The 26686-nt window shown below is 42.6% G+C and overlaps 3 protein-coding genes across 4 annotated transcripts in view; all 3 read right to left on the reverse strand.

Annotated features, from left to right (window-relative positions):
* The window catches only part of epg5 (ectopic P-granules autophagy protein 5 homolog (C. elegans)), a 33879-nt gene extending 24059 nt beyond the window's left edge, over positions 1-9820 (reverse strand). Inside the window, exons 1-9 of the mRNA XM_061816981.1 lie at positions 9276-9820; positions 8573-9139; positions 8181-8441; positions 7904-8102; positions 6354-6490; positions 4484-4591; positions 4337-4410; positions 3626-3734; positions 1379-1493 (exon numbers count right to left, since the gene is read on the reverse strand). Coding sequence (XP_061672965.1) covers positions 1379-1493; positions 3626-3734; positions 4337-4410; positions 4484-4591; positions 6354-6490; positions 7904-8102; positions 8181-8441; positions 8573-9139; positions 9276-9323 — 1618 coding nt within the window. The 5' untranslated portion in view covers positions 9324-9820. The remainder of the gene's footprint in view (positions 1-1378; positions 1494-3625; positions 3735-4336; positions 4411-4483; positions 4592-6353; positions 6491-7903; positions 8103-8180; positions 8442-8572; positions 9140-9275) is intronic.
* Positions 9821-10083: 263 nt separating this feature from the next.
* On the reverse strand, positions 10084-17228 carry LOC133499410 (protein limb expression 1 homolog). 2 transcript variants are annotated; one of them, XM_061817420.1, is made up of 6 exons: positions 17032-17228; positions 14451-14656; positions 13367-13507; positions 13199-13294; positions 11533-11610; positions 10084-11458 (listed from the first exon to the last, which is right to left on the reverse strand). In XM_061817420.1, the coding sequence occupies exons 1-6, from the start codon at positions 17111-17113 to the stop codon at positions 10985-10987; spliced, it is 1077 nt and encodes a 358-aa protein (XP_061673404.1). In that variant the 5' UTR covers positions 17114-17228; the 3' UTR covers positions 10084-10984. The 2 variants fall into 2 exon arrangements, with proteins under 2 accessions (XP_061673404.1, XP_061673403.1); XM_061817419.1 differs by having other exon boundaries at positions 13199-13507.
* Positions 17229-17820: 592 nt separating this feature from the next.
* On the reverse strand, positions 17821-24933 carry riok2 (RIO kinase 2 (yeast)). The gene is made up of 10 exons (XM_061817343.1): positions 24748-24933; positions 24166-24304; positions 23965-24081; positions 22503-22678; positions 22283-22371; positions 22005-22196; positions 21826-21918; positions 20219-20644; positions 19973-20075; positions 17821-18135 (listed from the first exon to the last, which is right to left on the reverse strand). The coding sequence occupies exons 1-10, from the start codon at positions 24811-24813 to the stop codon at positions 17974-17976; spliced, it is 1563 nt and encodes a 520-aa protein (XP_061673327.1). The 5' UTR covers positions 24814-24933; the 3' UTR covers positions 17821-17973.
* Between the last annotated feature and the right edge of the window lie 1753 nt (positions 24934-26686).

Consider the following 26686-nt stretch of genomic DNA (forward strand, 5'->3'; position numbering starts at 1 on the left):
CGAGTGGGATCTCGAGAAGATAGACAGCAGTGATGAAGAGGTTTTTATGGAATGTGTAAATGCATAAGAGATCACACAGGTTTCCGAAGCAATGAGTGTTTATTGTGAACTCCGAGGACATAGACACAGTGAGCGGCGACACATAGACTGCCGCAGGTAAATAACTAGAACATAGATAAGGGACCTAACCCATAACACCTAGGAGATGTGTATGCCCCTACTTGGCAGAGTGACAAACAACCAATAATCTACAGACTCTTCCCATGTTCAAAAAACATCCCACGCAGGTGTAATTCATCCATATATGTTCGAACCGGTGTGACGGTGTGAGCGTCGAATGCAACACAAGGACGGGATTCGACGAGACCTGATGAAGTTGATGTGGAACTTCGCGCCCAAAACACAGACCGGTAGGTGCCTCGAGAAATCTACCGTACACCTTGTTGACGAAATAATCTCATTCAAACACGTTTAAACGTCTGATGATCAGTGAGTCGTTTGTTTGTTGTTGTTGTGCTGGCGACGGAGTCGGCGTAAAACAAAAATTGAAACAGAACGAAGATTTAGCCCCGTATTTTAAATAATGCACCTAACACTTGAGAGCACACACCGCCGTAGTCAAATTTCAGGAAGACCTCAGCGTCAACGGTACACTAACTTTATACAGTGCCCAAATTTGGTCACCTCTTAAAAATCACACATACATACATACATATAAATATCTGTATCGCTATTGTACTTTCATTTAAAATGAGGTAGATACTTGTCAATAATGAACAATTGAACACGTATGTACGTACTTTCTTGCTACGGAAGCCAAGTGAATGCTGCACCGGGTTTTCAGAGCAGTCCTCCGTGAAATGCTTGGAACATATTACTGTCCAATTTGATACGTAAGTCCAATGCGCCCGCTTTGTCTTCACAAACCTGGTCCATAACCTAGCTATCCGTTCACGTTTCGGCCATTCATGTAAACAAACAACACACTTCCTCATTCTCATTGCTAGCTTTTCCACTCTCCGGCTAAATGTCGTCGTGACGTGACGTCACATCCCGGAGAGTACCAGAACTTGCCGAATCTAAGCGACATTTTGAAAAAAATCTCGAGACTGACTTTGATGCTAATTTATTTCATTTTTGTTGTGTTGAGAATTAGAAAAAAAAAATCATGAAATTTTAGCTACATTTGTATGATAGACAAATAAAACACATTTCATCTGGATTAGACCTTTAACGTTTTCAGTGCTGTGCTCCAGGACACCACAGCTAATGGGTGTGCACCAGGGCCTCTGCGGCAGGCGGTTTTTGTAATTACTTGGCAACGACTTGTCCCTTCGTTAGAGCTTCACAAGACAAAAGTAAGGGCAGACGCATTTACCGTGCTTGCTCATCCCCAGCATGTGTGAATAGAGCTGCTGGAACGGGAACTGGGTCATGAAGGAGACGAGGTCGTCCTCACAAAGCAGCAACCAACTGCTCTCCGGATCCTCATCCTAGAAAGGAGGACGGCACGCTTGACATTTCACCAACGACACAGTTGCAGACCCGGTGCCGAGTCAACAGAGTGATATTTAAAGGGCTGTTCATTTTATACACTACTGTGAAATGTGACTCAGCTCACAGGAACAAAGATCAAAACATAATCTTGTTTTGATTGTCTGAACATTATCGGCTGCTGATTTCAATTTTTTTTTTTTGACGTGCACAAACTATTCGCCCAGGAAGCATCGCCATTATCGAAATAAAAGAGATACTGAAAGTACTAAGGGAGTAAAGAAAACAGGAATTTAGAAAGATAAAGAGATTAGTCAGCCTTTGCCTTTTCTGTGTGAAAGGCATCGACAAACAACGGCGTTTCCTGGCTTTTGAGGGAGCATCACGGGTGTGACACTGCTGGACTGAGAGGATAAAAGTTGCAATAAGTACCGTAATTTCTCGAGTATAATGTGTCCTGAAGTATAATGCGCACCCCCAAAGTTGACCTAAAACAAATCTGGTAAACCCTTCTACCAGCGAACAATGCGCACCACCAATTTGCCACTACCCATGTGCTCAGAATGTTAGGAATGATCTGTATTTATATTTTGTAAGGTTTGTACTTGTATTGTTTTTCAAAAAACTGTCCATACAACAATCATTAATAATAATCATTGTGCATCTTCTGATGTAGCGGTAATATATATTTCGGGACAGGCGACAGGCCACGCAGAAAAGAATCCCTCAACCAACTAAAATAATTGCTTAAGGATGGCACAATATTTTATTAATACTGTTGATAACACATACTGCAGTCTTAAAAATATAAACTATTTAACAATGTTTGACTTAAACATTTTTTTGCATGAAATATTTGTGCATAAAACATTTGTGCGTAGTGCAGTTTATCCTCTATTTATTACACATCCTTGGCCGAGCCCTCAAAAGAAGCATTATGACTCATCTCCGATCTGAAAAAGATCCATAGTAGCGACCTTTGGTGCATCGCTGTGGAACTCATCATTGATGACTTGGTACAGTTCCGGTGCCTTTTGCTTTGCATCATTAACATTCCATCTTTCTCCCACCGCATGTCATCCTTTGTGCCATCCGTGGCGTTTGTGAGGAAACATTTTTTGAATCCCAAGAGTTTGGGTTGCGCGGCGCAGCTTCTCCTGCTATCAAAACAACGTGAGCTCAAACTATGTAGAAACGAGCGTAATTGGCATATTTTCAAAAAAGCGAGCATTTCCCTTTTTTCATGTGTCCATGTTGCTCATACTACGTAATTTGGGCTCACGTTTCGGACAGCCGCGCTACTTCCGGGATGGCGGTGTCATCGGCATGAATGATGACATATTTTTCTTTTAAAAGAAGCTGCAGAACTAGCCGTTGTAGTCGCCATTTTTTTTTGTCTTATTATGTTTAAACAAACTCATGGGCAGTCGTGTCTGATCTTTGGTGATGTAGCAACAAGCCTGCTACGCTAACGATCATAAAATGCAAGCTCCCAGAGGACCTCTGAGAGCTCAGGTTGGGGGCGCACGTTAACTTAATATATATAAATGTGTAACATAAGACATCAAATATCGTATATGTATTGTATATGTTTTTTACCACGCTGTGTACCTGTATACGACGATGCAATGTGATTGTATTTTTTATTTTTCATCCATACCTAAATATAATGCGCTTTATTAACTTTTTGAAAATATTTTTGCTAAAAATTTGTGCATTATTTTTGAGAAATTACAGTACATTAAAGCCCCGGTAAACTCATTTTCAAGTTTTTTTTTCCCCTAAACCTTTTTTTTCACTCTGTCAATTGACCGGATTTTTGGGAAGGGACAAAATCGAGGCTAACTAACGCAAGCTCGCCTCCGGCATGAGCCGCCCCTCCCCCCACTAAATAATTTTGGGTCAGTTTAGCAGGTCTTTGGGTTTAATATCAACATTCATTTCACCTTTCCTGTTGTGTTAATAGCAATTATTGCCAACCAGCATGTCACAAATCTAATGATCCGCACGCAGGCAACGCTAAAGGTCAAAAGCTGCTTTGCTGAGTTGTTTGAGGAATGTGGTGAAGGTTTGATGTGCCAATCTTGTCAAAACTGTGTGTGAAAGATGCTTAAAGGCTTGATGCAGGTACCTCTTCTCCTCCTTCATCCACAAGAGTCCAGTTGCCTGACTCAGGTCCAAATGAAGCTGGATTAAGGCTCTCACAAGGTTTCATATGTGCCAAAAACTCAGCACGGTGTCTAATGTCAGAACAGAAATGGATTCAGTCAGTGATGTACGGCGCATGGGTACAGAATCTTATGCAGATCAGTACAAGTACGATTTCGTAGCAGACGTGGTGTGCCCTTTCCATATAAATAAGGGAAGTAATCTTGCAATAAAACAATCTTATTTCGATGGGAAACGTTACCCATCCATACATTTTCTTTTTCCGCTTATCCACACGAGGGTCGCAGGAGTGCTGGAGCCTATCCCAGCTGTCAACAGACAGGAGGCGGGGTTACACCCTGAACTGGATGCCAGCCAATCGCAGGGCACATGGAGACATGCAGCCGCACTCACAATCACACCTATGGGCAATTTAGAGTGTCCAATTAATGTTGCATGTTTTTGGGATGTGGGAGGAAACCGGAGAGTCCGAAGAAAAACGCACCCATGCAGGCACGGGGAGAACGTGCAAACTCCACACAGGCAGGTCCGGGATTGAACTCGGAACCTCAGAACTGTGAGGCCAACGTTTTCCTAGCTGAGGCGGGAAATGTTTTTTTTTTTTTTAATTTATTTTATTTTATCATCCAGGTGGACCTAAAGTTGTGGGCATTGCGTGTGTTTTTTTACCCACCGAGCAGGTGACATTAGAATTGCCAAGGCTTGCATGAAGTCCTGCACTCCACAGGCGTTTCCCCACACTTCGATCTGAGGAGATCGCGTTGTTAGTTCTGAATATGTAACAGTGTAAGATGGCTGACAGGAGGTTTCCTTGGCCAACCTGGAGGAAGGGGGCGGCCCACTTGCCCACCCCAGCAGGACAGCACAGCAGGTGACCGAGCACGAACAGGTGCTCTCCTGAACCACCAACGTGCAGCAACACTCCCACCTGCAGAGTCGAAAGGCAGCCACTGAGCAGTGCGGGCGGAACACAAACACAAGGCAGTGCAGTCACTGTGATTTGACGGGCGCAAATCCGCACAAGTAGAAAAACTAGATATGGAAAGACGTCGCTTATTTTGTGTAGTCTTGACGTGAATTCACGTGTTTATTTCAAAAACGTTGTTAACGAAACAAGCCTGCTCCTAAACAATCGCAGTGTTCACCCAGAAACAGGAAATGCAAGTTCACCGTACTGAGCATGTACGGAAGTTAGGCCGAAAGTGCGTGTTCAGAGCTGCTTCACGTATTGCGAGCGCATTTACGTCGAAAGTCATCAACATCATGAGCCATGAGGAAATTCAGTTACAGCAGGGGTGCTCAATGCGTCGATCGCGAGGCAGTTTTGGTTGATCGTGTGATGGCGTGACCCCCCCCCCCCCCAAAAAAAAAGACATTAGACTATCATCCACCTCGTCACTTGATTGAGGTGCGTCCAGCAAAGCCGGCCCATTTATTTAAGGCGTTGCCGTGTGCCCCCACCCGCCCTGCCAGTCCATCACGAGAGGCCATCTGCTTGAAAAGTAGATCTTGGGGGGAAAAAAAATCTGGGCACCCCTGAGTTACATTGAAAACATTTCTGGGATATAAACACAAGTTATGTTTCAGTATCTAACGGTAATAAGTAAGAGATTGTGATTTACTTTGACTTGATCTACATTGTGTGTGTTTCTTTCGGCTTGTCCCTTTCGGGGTCAATGTTAGACTATTCTGCCCATATAGCTAAATGCGAACGGTCATTTTCCCTGTGGTACGTGTTTATCTCGAAGTTGAAAACTTTTCCCTTCTACGTGCTCTAGGAAGATATAGATCATCTACTGCTGGCTTTCATCAATGGATTGCTACTAGATAACGCCGTAAATTACGCCAGATAGTAGTAAAAATACATCACGATTGCCGACAGGAACGTTTGTTCCAATGTATCGCTAGCTGATTTTGTTGAACTAAACTTTCAGCATTTTCAAAACATTCGTGTTCATTCCTTGACAGGCCGGTGCGTTTCACTTTTCTTCACATAAAGTTGTCAGATCAATAATTTTTATTGATGAAAAATTTTAAATACCGTTTTAAATCATGTTCTACTAAACTCAGTTGAAATTGTAAATGATCATTTCTGAGTTTGAAATTTTTGTTTTCTATTTTAGTTATGTATTTGTTTATTTTGTTTTTTTAATTGACAGCTATATTATATTAATCCAGTAAGTTATTTTAAAACACAGGTGTCCAACACGAGGCCCTGGGGCCAGACCCGGCCCGTCGCGTGATTTTATGTGGCCCGCGGAGGCAAGTCACATGTATCGACTTTCATGATTTTTGTTCAAATCCGTACCCAAATTTCAAATTGTCATATCATAAATGATAACACTGAGATATTACAAGCATTTTTGTGTTACCCAACAGCAATACCTGCAAAACCCATTAGTCTCGATTTCTGATTCCAAAATGAGTTCATAAATTTCATATGTAAATATGATGAGGCGGTTAAAGATTTTTAAAGCTTCACAGTCCTAACGGCCCTCCGAGGGGAACCGCAAGTAAAATGTGCCCCACGACAAAAATGAGTTTGACACCCCTGTTTTAAAGTCTCGAGATGCAATCCCTAATCACACCCGCGACTTTATCCGCGGGCATGACTGAGCACAGCCGTACATTTTTCAAACGCGACTGACTGCTGCGTGTTTGTGTGCTTTGTGCGTAGTGTACAGCAGTACCAGTATTTCCAACCAGTGATGGATGTCTGTCTGGAACTGGGCGTCATCAAGGACGCGTCGCGTGAAGCTAAAGAGGACGCTGACGGCATCTTTAAGCGGTTGAATGGAACGCGGCTGTCTTTGGCTTTCAGAACAATCTGTGGAGAAAACAAAACAAGCACTCTGTTCTAGGGCATATTCAGTGTTTGCATCTTTGCAAACAAAGATTTAACCATAAAAAGTACGTTAAATATTATTGTAAGACACTGTAATATTGTGCAGTTTGAACACAACACAGCGCTAAAATATATTGAAAAACATACTGATGATTCAAGTTAAATGTTTTGGATAATTTTATGAAGATACCTAAAGAAATGTTTACACATACTTTATTCAACTAGCCCACTCACTTATAGTGTAGTAGTAGTGTAGTGTATTCTGTCATTTATAAAGGTGTTATTATCCCACTATTGATGAATGTAAATTAACTGAAAAAAATTGTCTCGTTTTTTTTTCTTTTCTTCTTCCTTTCTCTGTTTGTATATAAAAATGTGGAAAAAAAATAAATGAAAAAATAAATGAATTGGATGATTTTATGAATATACATAAATAAATGTTTACATATATTCAGCTAGCCCCATCATAGATGGTGTAGTGGTACACACACGTCTGACTTTGACGCCGGTTCAATTCCTGCTCAGTGACGGGTGTCGATAGGTGCCCTGTGACTGACTGGCGACCAGTTCGTGGTGTAGTCCGCCTCTCGCACAAAGTTAGTTAGGCACTCCCCTGACCCTCATGAGCATAAGCAGCTTATTCAACTATTAGAGGGCAAATTTAAATATTTGAACTGTGCTTTTTTTCCCATATACCTCTACGTAGTGGTACTAATGATGCACTTTTGAGATTCACTGCTCGAATTTTATCTTATCAATACTTCCCAGTGTTGCGATTTAATTTGAAGTGTAGGTGCAAATTATTAGTCAGGCGTCAGCATAGCAAATTTTCAAAAAAGGGGTCCTGATATTTGTATAATTGAACACGTATTACTGACACTGACCTAAAGTGAGAAAACAAACCCAAAACAAATGTTATTATAAAGTGCTGAACACTTTATAAAGTTACCCAAAAAGGTAAATAATAGAACCTGAAACTTGTAATAGTCCACTATGCGTTACATTTTCCTTGCATGACTTATAAATCACAAAAAAAAATGGATGAAGTATCATTGATGAGGTTTTAACATTTATAACAAACTGGGACAAAAGAATTGAGCTAAATGTTGGCTTACACGCTCCTTTATTAAGCCTTAATAAAGCTCACAAAGGAATCAGTAAAATCTGTGGAGAAAATACATAAATATTAATTAAAAAAATTCTAGGGCATATTCGGTGTTTGCATCTTCGCATGCCTGCGTGAGTGTGGTCTGATTCAATGTGCGGTGAGAGTTAACATTTAATTTCAATTTCAATTGAATTTTCCCTCGAGGGATCATCATTTTTTTTTTTTATCATAAATATCAAATAAAATAACGTGGGATGTGCAATGCTTTGGGCGTAAGTTGACGTCACCTTTTAATAAGCGGTGCAAGTATGATTCCACCTGCAGGCGTGAGAGCAACGCGGTGTACGCGTGCAGCGCCACCTTCTGATGGAGCAGCTCGCTGCGGATTTCGAAGAGTTTCCTCAGCTCGGCCAGCGCGTCCCTACCGAACTCCGCCTGCTGGAAACGGTGGTACCCGCACACTTTGGATTGATCCGCGCACACACCCTGGTGGAAGGCAGAAATTCAAATCCATCGGCAAATGATTCTTATCATTGCATCCGCCGGATTATTTCAACACCGAACCTGGAGCGTCAGCTGTTCGTCTCTGAAGCTCCACAGACGGTTTTGAGCGCTTTTGCAGTCCGACGACTGCGTGTGCAATTGCGTGTGGGACTGAGTCAGCTGTCTGCGACAGCGCCAGTAGTTCTGGAGAAGTTCCGTCAACTCGTGGCTCTCTTGTCGCGCCAGCGCGCAGAACTGACCCGAGCACACTTCGACGCCTTCTAGCCAAGCTCGAAGCCCTCCTCCGGGCTCCCAAACGCTCAGCTGCTCCAACGAGAACGGCTGCAAAAAAAAAAAAAAAAACACAAAGTGCGTACACGTTATTATTATCCATCCATCCATGCATTTTCTTTGCCGCTTATCCTCACGAGGGCCTCAGGATGACAGCTGGGATGGCGTCTGCGTGAAACTACCTGAACTTCCGTTGCGGTTCTTGGTAATTCGGGGTAGAGTTTGTTCCTGGAGAGTTCAGCCACACACTCGAGGGGCTGCAGACTCGGAGGAGAAGATTCCTGCTCGGCAAGCGCCAAGACGGCGGGTCCTTTCCCGCAGTTCTTCACAGCTCGCCCGTGAAACTCCAGCAAGGATCCCTCCTCCAGCGCGGGGACCGATGGGTACAGCGAAGGAGCACTGGGGACGTGTTTGACATCAAGATGGGTCGAAATGCACGACACCTCAAGCTCGGATTCCAAAACGCTGACGCCCAAATCCGTTTCTTTCTGCTGGGTGACTCGTGACGCCTGCGACAAATCTGGACTTGGCTGTAAAGTCTCAGTTAACACGGACGTTAACGAAGCCCGTGAGTCTGCGGGGAGGTCCGTCGCCTGGGCTTTCGGATCGGGGGTACGGGTGGGCTCACACTTTTCCTCTTGCGGGAGGGACAGAGGGATGCTGGCGAATTCAGAGGCGGAGGCGTCGACACAAATGGATGACGGGGCCGCATCTTTTTTGGCTTCTGTCGTTTTCTGCTTCCTCACCGGCTGATAAAGAAGATGTTTATTTTTTAAAAATGCGCACAGAAAATAGATCAGCACAACCAATTAATATTGTTTGCGACAGAATATTGTTATGATGATGTGTTTAACATAAGTCAACCCAAAGTAAGCCCACATATACCTTTCCGCCAACTTTTGCCTTGGTCTTCTTGTGTCGCACAGCCTCCATCTTGACCCCGAATCTTACATCACAACAGTCCCGGAAAACACTTTGCTCTTCGGATCAATAACGTGCACAAACAATCGATAAGAAGCAAACGTGCTTTTCTTTGATAAGCTGTAAGTGGCAAGCTGTGCTGAAGAGTTAAAACAGCGACAGGGGATGTAAATACAAATAGTTTGGAAGCTCGTTGGACGCATTTAAGAAGGCGGTTACACGCGTGTCTACTTCACAATGAAGACAATGGGGACGACATAAACGATGTAACGAGGAAAAATAAAAAAAAAATTCGACGAATTATAGCTAAGATGCTAACGGATTGCGGTCTCGTTGGTTCGTCGCGTCGGGTCCACCGCTACGAGTCCGTCTCCCAGCGTCCCGAACCTCTTCGTTCTGTTTCTCGAGCACTTAAAACGCAAACCGGGGACATCCTGTCGGTGGTCTCGTCCGCGGCTCGGCTGTCGTTTGTTTTGTTTGTTCCAGGAAATGGGCTGTCACAATCTGTAATCACGTGGTAACTCCACCTTTCTACGGAAGAGGAGAAAGGCCAAAATGCGGCCTAAACGTAAACAAAACATCACGCGTGTACCGTGTGGTAATTACCAAGGACAATTCCTACCCATCAGGACTTATTTTAACCGACAATGTGGTACACATTTTGAGTCATTTTTAGTCGTGTAAAAAAAATAAAATAAAAAACAATTACGTGACAATTTCACACACAAACGCCTACAATCATTTGTAAACACTAATATTTATTTACGCACTTTCCCTTTTCTCCATCAGTATTAGTGTATTATTATGTAATCTCATCGAACACACAATTTAGACTGAATCGTATAACTCGGTTTATGAGATAATTGTATAACTCTGGCAGGGGTCACCAACGCGGTGCCCGCTGGCGAATGGTAGCCCGCGAGGGCCATATAAGGCGAATGTAAGGTATGTTCTAAAAATAGCGCAGGCCACAAATTCTGGCTAATATTTGTGCTTTAAATTCTGAATCTGACTTGCTTACGTGAATTAAAATGTTGAAATACCTGTAATGTCAATTACTACAATAAACAAATCAAAAATATTTAATGTAGGTGTGATGAACTGAGTCCGAAATTTGCCGCAAACAGGTCACGTAGCCCTTCATACGATCGGCCCTCACGAAGCAGCCCTCAGCCTCAAAAAGGTTGCTGTGCCCTGCTGTAACTTAATATTAATAACTTTCAAGCATATTTCACAGTTGCTTTTGGGAGTCAATCGCACGTACTGAATGACAAGGCAGGTGGAATATGGCAGTAAATTGCTGAGTGCAGTGGGGGAGGTTGTATAATTCCAAAATATAGCTGAAATCCATCCATTTTCTGAGCCGCTTATCCTCACAAAAATCGCAGGAGTGCTGGAGCATCAGCTATCTTCGAGCTGGAGGCGGGGTACGTACCGGCCAGTCGCAGATATAGTTGAAATGATACATAGAATGTTCCTTCCTACTCAATGTGAATGCTATTTATGCTTGAAAATGCTTGATTTTAGATTTCATAAATGAAATGCACACTCATACATTAGTATTTCGTGATATCCAAATCCTATACAACTGAATTACTTTGTAATGACATAATTGTGCAGCATCACAGACATGCTATTACGCCCTGTCGAAAAGCTCTCGAAACGTTGAAATTTCATGTATCCTCGAATACATTCCGCTTTCGTGGACGGACGCGCGCGCAAACCGAGCAGGTTGCGTAACGACCGGAGGGAAAGTTCCTGCCGCAATTTTCGCAAACCGCCGCGTTTGCGTGTCCGTGGAGGGATGGTGACGGGCTGCAGGATGGCGTGGCCGCCACTTCCATATCAAGGGGGCTCAATATTTGCAAGGGGATTTGTTCCTCCTTGTCGTCGCGCGCCTGGGCGCGAACCTCGGGCGTGGGGTGAATATACGCTTGACTGAGAGCCAAGGAGAGGATGACCGTCTTCTCCTTGTAAAAGCGGAGTTCGACGCCTCGGCGCCTGGCCGACAGCAGCTCCCTCTGCGCCGCCCGCAGCTCCTCGCCCAGTCGGCCCGGCGACCTCTGCTCCCGCCCGAGCCAGTCCAGGGCCATGCTGCTGCGCGTGTACTCGTCAAGGCCGCGCCGGGTGTAATAGGCAATCACGCTCTGGATGGCAAGGCGAGAGGTTTACAGTAGATGTGTCGTTTTCAGGAAAAAAAGCGGTGCTCGTTGCGTCGTACCTGACGGGAGCATTGCCTTTCTCGCAGAGCTTTTAATGTCCCGTTCCAGTGCAACAGCTGAAAAACTGTCATCATCTCCTGTAGTTGTGCAACACAAGTTAAATATGCAGCTGTATTACAGTTTACGTAGCTTAGTTTACGAGTGTTTTAGTAAAGACATGACCGTGGATAAAATATTTGTCATTTGACTAAGGACGTAGTACTGATAGTTCAGTGGAGAAAATAAGTATTTGAACACCCTGCTATATTGCAAATTCTCCCTGTTAGAAACCATGGAGGGGTCTGAAATTTTCAGTGTAGGTGCATGTCCACTGGGAGCGAGATCATCTAAAAACAAAAATCCAGAAATCACAATGTATGATTTGCACACACTGCAGGAGGGATTTTTGTCCACTCCTCCACACAGATCTTCTCTAGATCAGACAGGTTTTGGGCTGTCGCTGAGAAACACAAAGATTTTCTATTGGGTTTAGGTCTGGAGACTGGCTAGGCCATACCAGAACCTTGATATGCTTCTTAGGGAGCCACTCCTTGGTTTTCCTGGCTGTGTACTTCAGGTCGTTGTCATCCTCTCCTTAATACAGTGCATTCGTCCTGTCCAATGTGCAGAAAAACACCCCCAAAGCAGGATGCTACCACCTCCATGCTTCACAGTAGGGATGGTGTTCTTGTGATGGAACTCATCGTTCGTCTTCCTCCAAACATGGCTTGTGGAATCACGACCAAAAAGTTCCATTTTGGTCTCATCTGACCACAAAACCTTCTCCCGTGACTCCTCTGTATCATTCAAATGGTCATTGGCAAAGTTAAGACGGGCCTTGACATGTGCTGGTTTAAGCAGGGGAACCTTCCGTGCCAAGCATGATTTCAAACCATGACGTCTTAGTGTACTACCAACAGTCACCTCGGAAACGGTGGTCCCAGCTCTTTTTAGGTCATTGATCAAGTCCTGTTGAATAGTCCTGGTCTGATTCCTCACCTTTCTAAGGATCATTGAGACCCCACGAGGTGACATCTTGCATGAGTCTCCACTCCGATCGAGATTGACCGCCATGTTTCGCTTCTTCCATTTTCTACTGATTACTCCAACAGTGGACATTTTTTGCACCAAGCTGCTTGGAAATTTCTCCGTAGCCCTTTCCAGCCGTGTGGAGTTGTACAATTTTGTCTCTGGTGTCTTTGGCCTAGGCCATGTTACAAGTTTGAGTCTGACTGATTGTGTGGGGTGGACAGGTGGATCTGATTCAGGATAATCCATGGAGTGGAGGTGGACTTTTAAAGGCTCACTAACAGGTCTTTGAGGGTCAAAATTCTAGCTGATAGACAGGTGTTCAAATACTTATTCGCAGCTGTATCACACAAATAAATCGTTTAAAAAAATCACACATTGTGATTTCTGGATTTTCTCTCTCACAGTGGACATGCACCTACGATAAAAAATTCAGGCCGCTCCATGATTTCTAAGTGGGAGAACCTGCAATATACCAGGCTGTTCAAATACTTACTTTCTTCACTGTAACTAAAATAAATCAAATACTAGCCCGACAGCTACTTTAAACACCTGCAGCCGATGGATCTGTTTATATACGTTCAAATTCTACAGCATGGCTCCTGTTGACTGATTCATAACTGCAAGGAAAACCTCATAACTCGAGTGATATTTTACCTGGAACTCCAGCATGGTCCTTCCCATGTAAGAGTGCAGAAGCAGACTGTATGTTCCAATGTGTGTGCTCGAATCCTTCGCATCCTCAATTGAAACCTGACCACAGACAACACAGAAAGTCAATCTAAATGCATGAAAAGTGCCAATGCCGCACGTGTAAAAGCTCACATCAGTGTCTACGGTGGCCTGCTGCAGACTCTGAGCGATGAATTGCGGGCAGATGCGTCGGCAAGGCAGCTCGTTGACCAGCGAGTTCATCAGAGCCACTCGGGCGGCATCTCGACGGGCCTCTGCCTGAGTGTTGCACAGCTGGGGGCGAGAGGGCGGGCGTGGGATGAAAAATTCCCCTCGAGTCCGACGCGCCCTTTCTGTTACGTTTCCATTTTACACTTCGCTGCAGACGGTCACGGGATCTCAGCTCGGGGAGTTAATGACGTTAGAGGCGGTCACAGACCGCCAATCACATGGTGCCGAGACTCGGTCTGGGTCACGATGCATTTCAGAGAGGAACCACGAGGTTCAGAAGTCATGTTCATAAACAACGTTCGTTTTAAACCACCCGGAAACGGTCTTCAAGTCAACTGGCCACAATATAAGCTCCAAATGTCTTGCTTCATTAAATGTTATGTAATATTGCATCTCACGGAATAAATAAAAATGCAAGGTGGTAAAAAAGAATTGGGGGGAATTTCCACTTTTTTTTGTGTTGGGTCACCTGCAGAAAATCTAATTTGTGCAAAATGTGATATTAGTCTTAATCTTAAAAGATTCAAGATGTTTGGAAACGGTGTTAAAAAATTCTGGGGTTAATAGATTGTATTTTCATTTATTCCAAAGATAAATACACTGGCATCAACTTAACAACATTCATACTTTTGCGTTTGTTTCTGAATTTAAAAAATTAATGACTCAATATATTTTGCAGTTTTAGTGCTATATTCCACAAGCTTTATGCATTGATGGAGCATAAATACACACATTCAGTCCCAAAGTAAACAATCATTTAAACCTTAATAGGGCACTAAGTAAAATTATCAATGAAATAATTTTTTTTTTACTATATTACTCTAGGACAATTATTGCTACATTGTCAAACTTGCAGGCCGGACACTACCAGCATGTTTATTTTTGTACAGGCACTCAGCAATATGATCAATAATGTACGCTAAATGTATCTACAAGGAACTAATGATGTCATTAAAAGAGTCTGGGTCAATCCACAAGAGGGATGATTGAAGCAATATCGACACACCTTATAGTTCCCAAAGCAGCTTCCTCCGGGCAGTGTGACGAAGCAGACAAACGGCGGACCCGGAGAACCGGCAGATTCGTACAGGAGCAGGCTCTCCGCCTGAGCCGCCGCATCCGTCGCAGAACCGTCTGAGCCGGGGCAAGAGCCGTCCGCGTGACCCGCCTGTTTCTGCTCCCAGAAGTTATGGAGCAGGGCGACGACATTGACTGGACACGCGAGGAGCGCAAAATGAAGGGTGAGAGGAGGAAAATGGAAACGTGACAACGACACAGATGGAAGTCCATATGGTCCAAGAATAGAGGCGGGATGGGAACATTTTGCAATGTCAAAAATATCCTAAAATACAGCAGTTCTTGAATTTAGTACAACCTAAATCCATCCATCTATCCATTTTTTGCTGCTTATCCTCACATGGGTTGCAGGGAGTGCTGGAGCCTATCCAGCCCTGAACTGGTTGCCAGCCAATCGCAGGGCACGTGGAGACAAACAACCAATCACACTCACATTCATTCTCACCTAGGGGCAATTTCGAGTGTCCAATTAATGTCGTATGTTTTTGGGATGTGGGAGGAAACCTGAATGCCCGGAGAAAACCCACGCAGGCACGAGGAGAGCATGCAAACTCCACACAGGCGGGTCTGGGATCGAACCCGGGACCTCAGAACTGTGAGGCGAGCTGATCCACTGACCCACCGCCTACAACCTAAATATTGTTTTTTTTTTAGCTATCAAAGTGTGCCACCATAATGACCACACTTAAAAAAAAAGTGTCATAGCCTTGATTAAAAAAATACAACAAATACAGATTGAACCATAAAAAAGCATGTTTAATATTATTGTAAGACACTGTAATATTATTCAGTTTGAACATAACATAGCGCTAAAATATAAGGAAAAACATACCAACGATTCAAGTTAAATGTATTGGATGATTTTATGAATATACCTGAAAATTTTTTTTGTATATGAAGAGTTTATTTTCAAAACGAGACATAGGCATTTTTTTCAGATTTACGAAACTCGCGCCAAAATTATCCATTCGAAGCTGGATAATTTTAATTGAAAAAAATGCCTATGTCTCGTTTTGAAAACAAACTCTTCATATATATAAATCTATAGTATTCAACTCGCCCCCTATTTGATGGTGTAGTGTTACACACACCTTCCTTTTACGCGGGCTCAACTCCTGCCATAACGTCATAAGATGTTACTACATAATGTCAAATCATGTTTATCTTAATTTTGTTCATTGGTTCCCACCACTTATTCCATTATTATTATTATTATGTGCTGTGAGTGTTGTGATTTTTTTTTTTCTAACTCACAATATTGCATCTTGTCTTGTCATTTATCACCCAAGGGTTCTGATACCAAAAATGTTTTTTTTTTTTTACTTGAAGCAAATATGTAAATCATTGTACATTGCTTTTGGAACATTTGTTATAAGGTGCTTAGAGGTGGCATCATTGTTCTTCTTTTTTTCCACTATGATTATTCTTGTTTTCCCTTTGGTAATTTTTTTTTTTTGCTCACTTACAGGTATAAACTTTGTTGAGGATGACGTACTAGATCAGATAATTGGAGATGAGAGAAACCCTCTAATTTTGTCATTTATAAAGGTATTATTATCACACTATTAATGAATGTAAATTAATTGAAAAAAATTCTCTCCCTTTTGTTCTTTTCTTCTCTGTTTGTACATAGAAATATGTGAAAAAAATAAAAATAAATGTATTGGATGATTTTATGAATATACCTAAAGAAATGTTTACATATATTCAGCTAGCCCCATCATAGATGGTGTAGCGGTACACACACGCCTTACTTTGACGCGGGCACAATTCCTGCTCAGTGACGGTGTCGATAGGTGCCCTGTGACTGACTGGCGACCAGTTCGTGGTGTACTCCACCTTTCGCACAAAATTAGTTGGGATACGCTCCGGCACTCCACTGACCCACGTGAGGATAAGCGGCTTATTCAGCTATTAGAGGGTAAATTCAAATATTTGAACTGTACTTAGGCGGCGATTTTTTTTCTCCATATTCCTCTACGAAGTGGTACTAATGAAGCACTTTTGAGATTCACTGCTCGAATTTTATCTTACTAATAATTCCCAGTGTTGCGATTTAATTTAACGTGTAGGCGCAAATTAATAAGTCAGGCCTGGCAGATTTTCAAAAAAGTGCTTCTGACATCTGTATAATTGAACACGTATTACTGACACTGACCTAAACTGAGCAAACAAAGAAAAAAAACATTATTATAAGGTGGTGAATACTTTATAAAGTTACCCCAAAAAATTAAATAAACCTGTTTAAATAACATTTAATAGTCCACTGTCTACTACGCTTTGCTTGCATGACTTATAAATCACAAAAAAAAAGTTAAGAAATATCGTTAATGTGGTTTTAACATTTATAACAAACTGCGACAAAAGAGTTGAGCTAAATGTTGGCTTACACGCTCCTTTATTAAGCCTTAATAAAGCTCACAAACTAATCCCTACGAACACGCACACAATTTAAATAGCTCTTGATATCCTTATTGTAAAATGGAATTGTTAGTTGAAAGTTTACTCACAGTCTTTGGGGCTGAAGTCAATGTCGTTCCGGGTCAAGCGGGACACGATACTGTCCCCGTCGTCCGCTTTATTCATCATCATTCACAAACTGTTCAAAAATAGTCACGCAGAACGCTCGCCTCGTTCACCTGTCCCGGGCTCCGCCGCCATCCCGTTGCAGGAAGGCAACACTCAAAATCAAACGCATTCTCTCTCCACTTACTGACCCCCCCCCCCCACTCCTCCGCCCCCGGGTCCACCGGTCTCGCTGTGGTTTTTGTTTGAAGCTGACCACCTTTGTTACGCTGGCTGCCAATTAGCGGCGAGGGGGCCCTCGCCCTCTACCGCACGCAGAGGTGCAGCCCTGGAATGCTGAGCCCCTCCCATCACGCTGTGCAGCTGGCTTATCCCAGAACACTCACTTGAAAAAAAAAAAAAAAAAAGGATTTAGTTGCAAAATTGAATGTATGACAAGTTAATAACCCCGCGTTAGTTTCGACGTTTAGTGATGATTTGGTTTGCAAAAAGTGTGGGAAGAGGGTTAAGCAAAAAAACAAAACACTTGAGCCACTCGGTTTTGAGCCCAGTGAGCTCGGGGTCTGAGCTCCATTCATCCCCTTGGAACTGAATAGCCTTTGTTCGAGTTGGAATTCAAATCACTCGCTTTCTGAATACCTCCTCCAAAAAAAAAAAAAAAAAAAAAAAAAAAACTATGCAAATTTTGGAAGATTTCCCCCACCCCAAAAAACCCAAACACATTCGGTCTCAATTTTCAGAGTTTGTAAAAACCAGAATAATACACATTTAGCAATTGTATAAATGCCGATATTTTTATTGACATAGCTTCAATAAAGTAGTTCATGTCTACATTGAAGCGATGGAAAATGATGGGATGTCACCGTTCCAAAACAGTTTGTCGAACAGGCGTGACGGCGTCTACCCCGTCAGTGCCAGACGAGCGCTCATCCCCAGAAGGTAGCGCTCTCCAAACTTGACCTGATGTTGTTTTCATTCTCTCGTCTCGATTTGGTCACCAAATTGGCTTCACCCTTCTGCAGCCGTCTCCTTTGCGCAGACTTCTGCTGTTTGGTGAGCTGCCTCCGCACTTTCTGACGGACCACATCCTGCAACGCGCAATAACGACGCTGGGTTGAAAACTTAAAACGGAACCTGACAGACACTGCACACCTCGAGCTGTTTATTTGGCGACACTAACAGACAATTGATACTTTTCATTGACATCACGCCGACCACGTGTTTTTGTTTACAGCGCCATTTTGGACGGCAAGATCGTGTCTACATATCACGGTACGACCAGTGTCTACTGTAATGTTCTGGCTATGGTTATGGTTATCATTTGATCTTTTATCTTGAAAGTCCTTTGACAAACGAACGCTGTAAGTAGAAGCGGTTGAGGCACTTGTGCTGGAGTGAGGAATAAAAGAAGACGCCGCGTGTGAAACTCGAGAGCAAGCACCGTCTGTTATTATTAGATTGAGCTATAGTGCCATATTTTCCGCACTATAAGTTTTTTCCCCATATATAAGGCGCACCGGATTATAAGGCGCATAGAATACATGCTACAGTGGAGGCTGGGGTTACGTTATGCATCCATTAAATGGAGCTGCACAAAAGGCTCAATATTGAGCCATATATAAGCCGCACCCGATTATAAGGCGCACCGTCGGCTTTTGAGAAAATGAAAGGCTTTTAGGTGCGCTTTATAGTGCAGAAAATACGATACTTCTCGAACATAGCAAGTGTGGTGTGACTGTGTCGACGTCAGCGGGCCGTGACAAGACAGGACGATAAGGAAGTGAGCGAGAGAGGTTGGCAGGGGGGGAAAAGCGAAATAAATATCACCCACGTTAAAAAGTACTGTTGGACTTACGCCTACATTATTCAATAACACGACAGCGAGATCATATCATGTTATCAGAATGACGGTAGTATAACTGCGGACTCACGAAAAAAAAAAACTAATTCAGGGGAAAAAAAACAAAGACAACAAGGAGGCGTTTGGAGTTCCAACTCATCGGAGATAAAGGACGGGATGTCGGCAATACGTGGACACTGACCGGAGACGAAGATAAGTTGGTTAAAAACTTCCATCTATCCATCCATTTTCTTTGCCGCTTATCCTCACGAGGGTCGCAGGGAGTGCTGGAGCCTATCCCAGCTGTCAACGGGCAGGAGGCGGGGTTACACCCTGAACTGGTTGCCAGCCATTCGCAGGGCACATAGAGACAAACAGCCGCACTCACAATCACACCTAGGGGCAAATTAGAGTCTCCAATTTACTTATTACAAAGAATTCTCTGATTACCTCACTCCGAAAGCAAACTCCATATTTGCTAGATATTAACTAACTAACTATAAGGTGCAAGGTAACTGTGAATCATGTGACCATTTTGTGACAGAACTCAAGCTGTTCCTTAAAGACTGTAACTACACAAACAGCGATGAGATGGTCAGAGACCGCATACTTTTCGCCACCAACTCACCGAGTGCACGCGAAGAGTTACTCAGCCAGGGGCCGGAGCGCACGCTGGAAAAAAAGCGATCGACAAGGCCCGCTCCCACGAATTAGCAAAAGTGCAGCTAAAGGCTATGGCCAGCGACAGCCACGAGGTTCACGTTATCCACCGCAAACCTGGAAAGCAAAGTTTCACTGCGGGTGCTTGTTGCCTCCGTAAAGATAGGTAACAAGTGTGGAGAATACGAATGGCCAGCAAAAGGTAAACAATGCCTGAAGTGTCAGACCTTTTTTTCTGTCCGAAATGGCATGATGAAAAGGCCGTAACACGAGCCGATATTCACAAAGAGATCACGAAAAAACACGAGTTGTGTTGCAGTTCTGCCGTCCAGTATGGCGTCGTAAACAAAAGCCATGTGACTCAAGACGTCACGTGAAAAGTATCTATTGACTCACTCTCGACGTCAGCTTTCTGTCTTACTTACCGGTGGGATGGTTGAGCAGCTTCCCGTGCTGCCCATTGTAGCCTCGCTGTCTGTCCTCCTCCTCCTCCTGTGCTCTGCCATCTGGAGAAGACTTTCTGAGTCTCTGCAAGACATTAGAAAATGATTGGGTGTCATTTTACTTACATTACTACTAACATTAGGCTACCAATGCACACACATTCGAATAAAAACAAACAATAAATGACACTCAACTAGTGAAAAGCCAATTTTTTCATCATTCAGCACCTGAAAGGTTTGAACTCTTTGTTAGACGCGGAAAGGTTTGACACTTCGGGGAAGTCATCCGCCAACTCCTCTTCCACATCATTCACGGCCGTGTCATGGATTCTAGCTTCAGCATTTGTCTCGTCCTCCTCTTCACCATCCCTTCCTTCACCCTGTTCGTCTTTATCAGGCACGTCACCGTTTGCGCCGCTGACCTTCAGGCCCTCGAGTTCCAGAATTGCATTCTTGTAGTCAGTCGCATCCACACTTTGCTGCTCTGTTTCAAATTCCTCGCCGGACTCCTCGTCGTCACTGTCCTCTTGCTCATCGTCTTGCTCTCCGTCTTGCTCTCCGTCAGGCCCAGCTGGATGGAGCACTGCAGCGTCTTCCTCCAGATCTTTGGTGAAACCGCTCGCCGAGACCTCGACGTCGAGAGAACTTGAGCGTCTGCAAAAATAAACAAGTGTTTCAACTCGATTAAGAACGCACTCAAGCACAAGATCCTATTTTAATACATGCACCGAACTCAAGATGCAAAGCAGCTCTTCATAGGTCAAAACAAAACCAGCCTGAACATATTGATACCCCAGTTAAAAGTTTAACATTAACTTTTTGTTCATAGAGAGCAAAAAGTGATGAACAATGTGATAAGCTTATTCTAAAGCAGGGGTGCTCAATGCGTCGATCGCGGGACAATTGCGCGTGCTGAGGCAGTATCCTCGCAGATATTCTGCGCTGTGCACAAAAAAAAAAAATCCAATGCAAATTGAAAGTATAACATACATCTATGTAGATTGTGGCATTTTGCAATGTGATTCAATAAGTGAGGGATGACTGGTTGTTACATCCAAAGGCACAATTCACATACGTACTGTAAAAAAATGAAAAGAAGAAGCCACTGGTTTCTTTTAGGCAGCACACGGAAGTTTCTCTACGACCGCCGCTCCGCCAAACGCTCTTTTTCTTATTTTACCTTACACCGCCCCCCTCCGTTCTTAAAGACGTACACTCATAATTACAAACATAACAGTACTCACGCACCCCATCAATGTATTTTATAATGAAAGTGTCCACCACCACTGCTTTAGTCAGCAACACAGTCCGGGCAACGTAGAGCAAAGACGAGGTAGACGTGCTGCTTATGTTTATTTTCAATACTAATGGAGAATGTTAAAAAAGAAATTATGTTGTTTTAAGACGCAATGACTGTCGGAGTATGTGAATAATAGAAGAAAAAGTGGTTAAACTGGACGAGATTTTCTCTTTTCTGAGTGGGAAAGGTCTGGTCTGAAGCCAAAGTAGAAAGTGCAGGATGAGATGGTGTATCATTTTAGAATTCCACCTTGCCACAGCCTGATTCAGGATGAAAGCACAGATAATATAGTGCACAAAAAGCTAATTCTGCATTTTAAATATAGGAGGCAACATAACATCAACCTTAAAACGGTTTGGTATCATGATTAACACCCCCCCACCCCGTCGTCGGTAGCTCGCGAGAGGCTGGCTGCTTGAAAAGTAGATCTTGGGGTAAAAAACTCTGGGCACCCCTGTTCTAAAGAAACCAAGATACACATCATTTCAATTTGACACTAATTACAGTTGTATCCAGTTTGCTAGTGAGAAGTTACCTGATGTCTTTGAAGGTTGGGAACAGCTCGCTCTCATAATTATATCGTTTTGCGAAGAAATCTCTTATGCATTTGACATCTCGGTCGAAATACCTGCAAGGATCAGAGAAGGGAGTTGAAAGGCCATCCGGTTACATGTGAAATGTTTCGCGATGAGGTGTGCGGTCACAAGCGGCTACCATTCAGCGTTGGGGTGCGAGGTGGACACCATCTGAGGGAAGTCGATCATCGTGATGTGGTCCTGGTCGTTCAGCATCAGGTTGAACTCGTTAAAGTCTCCGTGGATCAGGCCGTGGTTGGCCAGTTTGACGATGAGCTCCATGAACTCGCTGTACAGGGCCGGCGGATCTTGGAGCTCGTGCACCTGACATCTGATGTGAGGATGGAGAACAATTCAGAAATAAATGTGCAACGAGACTGAAGTGATTAAAGAACGAGGGATGGCTTCTTTTCATACAGTGGGTATCCATTGATGAGCTCCATGACGACTGCGTGTCTGTTGTAGTCCACAGGCTTGGGGACAGGGAAGCCTCGATCATAGAGTGCCTGGAAAAAGATCGCCTTGATATAATAAATGATGCACCTCGCTCAACGACACTTACTTAATGTAACCCTGATGAGTAGCCATTTTCCACACGTGATGCATAATAATGATAATGCGGCCTGGTTCGAATTACCTTCATGTAGGCAAACTCCTTCATGGCAGAGAGGCGAGAGAGGTACAGCCAGGACATGTTCTTCCTGTGCTTGTGGTAATCTCTCTTATTCTTTAGGTTCCTGAAGGAAGTGCGACCCAATCTGTGAAGCTTCAGCGCGTACTGATCCCCGTCTGAATTTGCTACAATATAAATATCTGATGAAAAAAAGACACAAATAGATCAGCTTTGAACATTGCGTACATGTACAACTGTGGAAGTCTATTTGCAGTGAATATCGGTTTTCAAATGAAGATTTTGAGATTTTTTTGCTTCTGTTTTCAAACGAAAATCGGTACTCGAACGCCCCCGACAAAGCCCGGAAATAACATAAGTGTGCGGCCCGACCAGCTGACCCACGACCCGCTTTGTTATTGTGTATAACGCAGCCTTTGTAGGCAGACGCGTCCCGTTAGCTACATTTATTGACTGTTTTTTCTTCCTATTGAGAACTATTGACCCCCAATCATGGCTCCAAAGAAGAGACAGTAGGTAAGTTCTTTGGGAAAAGAAAAGAACTTCCAGGGGGCGAGTCACCCCCCCCACCGAAGAGATTTGATACAGTAGTTGATAGTTTTGCATTGCTTTTTTCTTGTGAACTTTACTAATGCTCTGTTCCATTACCATTTCTGCATTTTTGTTTTGTTTCAAAGATTTGATTAACTCGAGTTACGAGTTAATGTTTTTGTATGTTACTTTTTGTAAAAACAAACATTTTTTTCTGCCCCCCCCCCCATTATTGCTTGCACTTATGTTAATACAAAAAATGTTTACAAGGCTGGGGGCCGAGTCGCTATAGATACGGCAATGCACTCCCAGCCTAGCCTATTCCACTGCTAAAGCTTACATTTAAAGCAAAAAATAAACACATTTCTTAAATTATTTTATTATATAAAGTATTTTAACTATACATGTATTTCAACTCTACAGTTTATGATCAGGAAAAGCTTAAAAAAAAAAAAAAAACGCTTTAAAAAGTCCAATTTTTTAGGCTTGGAATGCATTATTTCAATTTTCCATTCATTGTAATGGGGAAAACGTGCTTCGATTTTCAACCGGCCTTCTGGAGCAGATTGTGTTCGAGAACCAAGGCACCACTGTACTGCGTATGTAGAGATTCATGAATAAAATGTGACACAGCACAATATGATGCATGTAAAAACACAAATATAATGCTCTATTTATTTTGTTGTTAATTTGACATTTATGTTCATTATTGTGCTCGCAGTTTGTACTGTTGTACAATGTCAAAATCACGGTCCTGCTCAATATGTCTACGTGAAACCGATCCGTGGCGCAAAAAGCGTCATCCATTGGTCAATTTCGACATTTGCGACATTATTGTCACCAACAAATAGATCTTTAGGATCGTTAAGGCCCGAGTACCAACATACACTGTTGTGACGGGTGAGTGCAAAATGTAAAATGCGTTAATAAATTTCACCTGACTCTTTCCCTACGCCCATTTGGTTTCCAACTGAAGCGATTACATCTCTGGCGCACAAGGCCTTCAGCGCCAGGTAGTCGTAACCTCCGTAGTTCAACCTGTAACCTTGCACGGCTGAAATGTAACACACATCATCTGAGAGGGCGTGCATTGTCATAACACGGATCAAAACACGTGAAGTAGAATCCTCAGGATTACTCTTGGTGCGATCGTAGGCCACAAGCTTATGTTTGACGAGCTCTCGGAGGATCTTGTTGCAGCCGCCGTGTTTGAGGCTGGCAATTGAAGAGAGGAGACTCACTGGAACAATCTCGTGGTTCTTCATCCCCATCTCGACCTACGCAAGCAAAGGCGAACATGATATGAAATTCATACAAGCAGATGAACGTTATATTTGACAGTGAGTGTCAAAGATAAAGGTACTTTTATTTGTCATGTCTACCTGGTTAGCCACTATTTAACTATTGTTAGTTCCTTTTTTAAATTTTAATAGACATTCACTAGCCACAATATAAATCCCAAGTACATAATCTAATTAAAGGTCTTTATATAAACTTTGACTGGATGGATGTGCTTTTCATTGTGGTAATACTGTGATACAACTGCCTCATACTGAATAATTTGTAAAGTATTGCCCTACGGTAAGGAATTCACGCATATATTCAGTTACACAGCAATACTAAAATGAACATGAATGTAAGTGGAAACATAATTAGCATTGTCGAAGCTAACTGAGCTTGGAAAATATAGCAGACAGCAATATGTGAAACGTATTTTTACCGCCGTCAGCACTCGGAAGTCATCTCGAGACAAGTATCTCAACACCACCACGTTTAGCTTCCCCATGTTTTAAACAGCGACCCTGGTTCAAATAATCCTTCGAAACATGTTAAAACTAATTCACATTTTTTTTGTCAACACATGGATATGGCGGAAGCTGACAAAACGGAAGTTACGTCATGTCGGTGGTCCACGACGGAAAATAGAGCACCACCTTGTGGTCAAAATAACACATTTTTATTCATAGCGGGTGTTTTGATTGTTTTCACTTGCGAATTTATTTTTCAGTTTTTCTTTAACCAATTACTTCATGTGGCTGGTATGTCGTCTATAAGTTAACTGTGTTTTGTTTATCATATAAAATGAGAAAAGATGGCTGAAACACACCTACCTACCTACGTTGTATACATAGTATTCTGTTTTACTATACATGTTAAAGTAGGAATATTTTAGTTTTGTACAGTCATTAGTACTGTACTTGGATAAATTAGTCTGCACACGTAAATCTCACTATTGATTTTGTGAAAAGCCAGTTGTAGTACTTCAGTGTGATGCTAGGTGGCACTGCAAGACAATATGAATACAGTACAGTACAGTACTGCTGTCTTTGTCTCATTTTTGAAATCCAGACTTCAAAACCATTTGTGTTGTGTTCATACCGTTGCTGGCCTTTGTTTGATTAATATCACAGATGGTCTTCTTGATATTTGGCAGTGATGATACTCTTAAAACGGTTTATTAAAAAAAAAAAATCCTGGAACCATTTGGTAAATCACTATTTACTTCTGGAGGGATCAAGATAAATTCTTAAACCTGCTCATAAAACATGTTGACTCTGGAATGCACTTCATCTAACATTCCACACATGGATTGCCATGTGTCCCCCCCCCCCCCCCTTACAAAAGGTTTTTCCGTGACCGCTCAATTATTTTCATCAACATAATGTTCACATTCTGTTTCAGTCTTTTGGTACTGAAATGGGTCGGCATGATCATCCGTCCACGTGACTCGATCTAATTTCTGATCTTGTGGTACAAATTTCCAAGATATTTTAATTAGTTTGGTTATCTGAAAATATGTACAGTGGTGCCTTGGTTCTCGAACACCATCCGTTCCAGAAGGCTGGTTGAAAACCAAAATGTTTGAAAACCAAAGCACGTTTTCCCATTACAATGAATGGAAAATGAAATAATGCGTTCCAAGCCTAAAAAATACTTTTTAAAGCTGTTTTTAACCTTTTCCTGATAATAAACTGCATAGTAGAGATACATGTATAGTTTACAGACTTAATATGATTAAATAATTTAAGAAATGTATTTATTTTTTGATTAAAATGTATGCTTTAGCCTCATAGAGTATGCTAGGCTGGGAGTGCATTGCCGTATCTGTAGCGACTCGACCCCCAGCCTTGTAAACCTTTTTTTTATTAGCAAAAGTGCAGAATAACTTTAAACCAGCAATAATGAGCGGGAAAAAACAGACGCATTGTTTTTTATTTGCACAGAAAGTACGTAACGTACAAAAAATTTGACTTGCAACTAGAGGTAGCGTTAATGGAACAAAAGAAAAAAACAATGCAAAACAACAGTTTCGGATGTCTTCGGTGGGGGGGACTCGACACGTTTTCACATAGAACGAATCTAATGTTTGTTTCTGCCCTCTTTTAAGCACTTTTCATAAGTGGCTTATAACAACATAATTAAAATTTTGCAGTGCTCTGCAGCATTCAGCTTTATTCAGGTGATGAAGTTCTAAAAATTATGGATCTCGTTCCATTTAGCGCAGATAGCTTTAATGTCCGCACTTAAGATATATATTATCTCATAATATATAAATATAATATTACAGTACATTATTATATATAGTTTTTCTTGTGGATTAATCAGCTCAAGGTTCAGGGTGAAAACGTTTTTGGGTCAGGGAGACTTGCTGCAAACCA

This window comes from Syngnathoides biaculeatus, chromosome 4 (assembly GCF_019802595.1).
Source record: "Syngnathoides biaculeatus isolate LvHL_M chromosome 4, ASM1980259v1, whole genome shotgun sequence".
NCBI classification, from domain to species: domain Eukaryota; kingdom Metazoa; phylum Chordata; class Actinopteri; order Syngnathiformes; family Syngnathidae; genus Syngnathoides; species Syngnathoides biaculeatus.

Excerpts from the sequence above, each read along its gene's own strand:
- riok2 (XM_061817343.1), bottom strand. The coding sequence starts at position 24,813 with ATGGGGAAGCTAAACGTGGTGGTGTTGAGATACTTGTCTCGAGATGAC. Across the intron at positions 20,076-20,218 it reads AAAGAGTTCAAACCTTTCAG|AGACTCAGAAAGTCTTCTCC; the intron begins GTGCTGAATGAT and ends AATGTCTTGCAG. Across the intron at positions 18,136-19,972 it reads GCTGCTCAACCATCCCACCG|GATGTGGTCCGTCAGAAAGT; the intron begins GTAAGTAAGACA and ends TGCGCGTTGCAG.
- LOC133499410 (XM_061817419.1), bottom strand. The coding sequence starts at position 17,113 with ATGATGATGAATAAAGCGGACGACGGGGACAGTATCGTGTCCCGCTTG. Across the intron at positions 14,657-17,031 it reads TGACTTCAGCCCCAAAGACT|TCAATGTCGTCGCCCTGCTC; the intron begins GTGAGTAAACTT and ends TCGCGTGTCCAG. Across the intron at positions 11,611-13,198 it reads GGACCATGCTGGAGTTCCAG|GAGATGATGACAGTTTTTCA; the intron begins GTAAAATATCAC and ends GCACAACTACAG.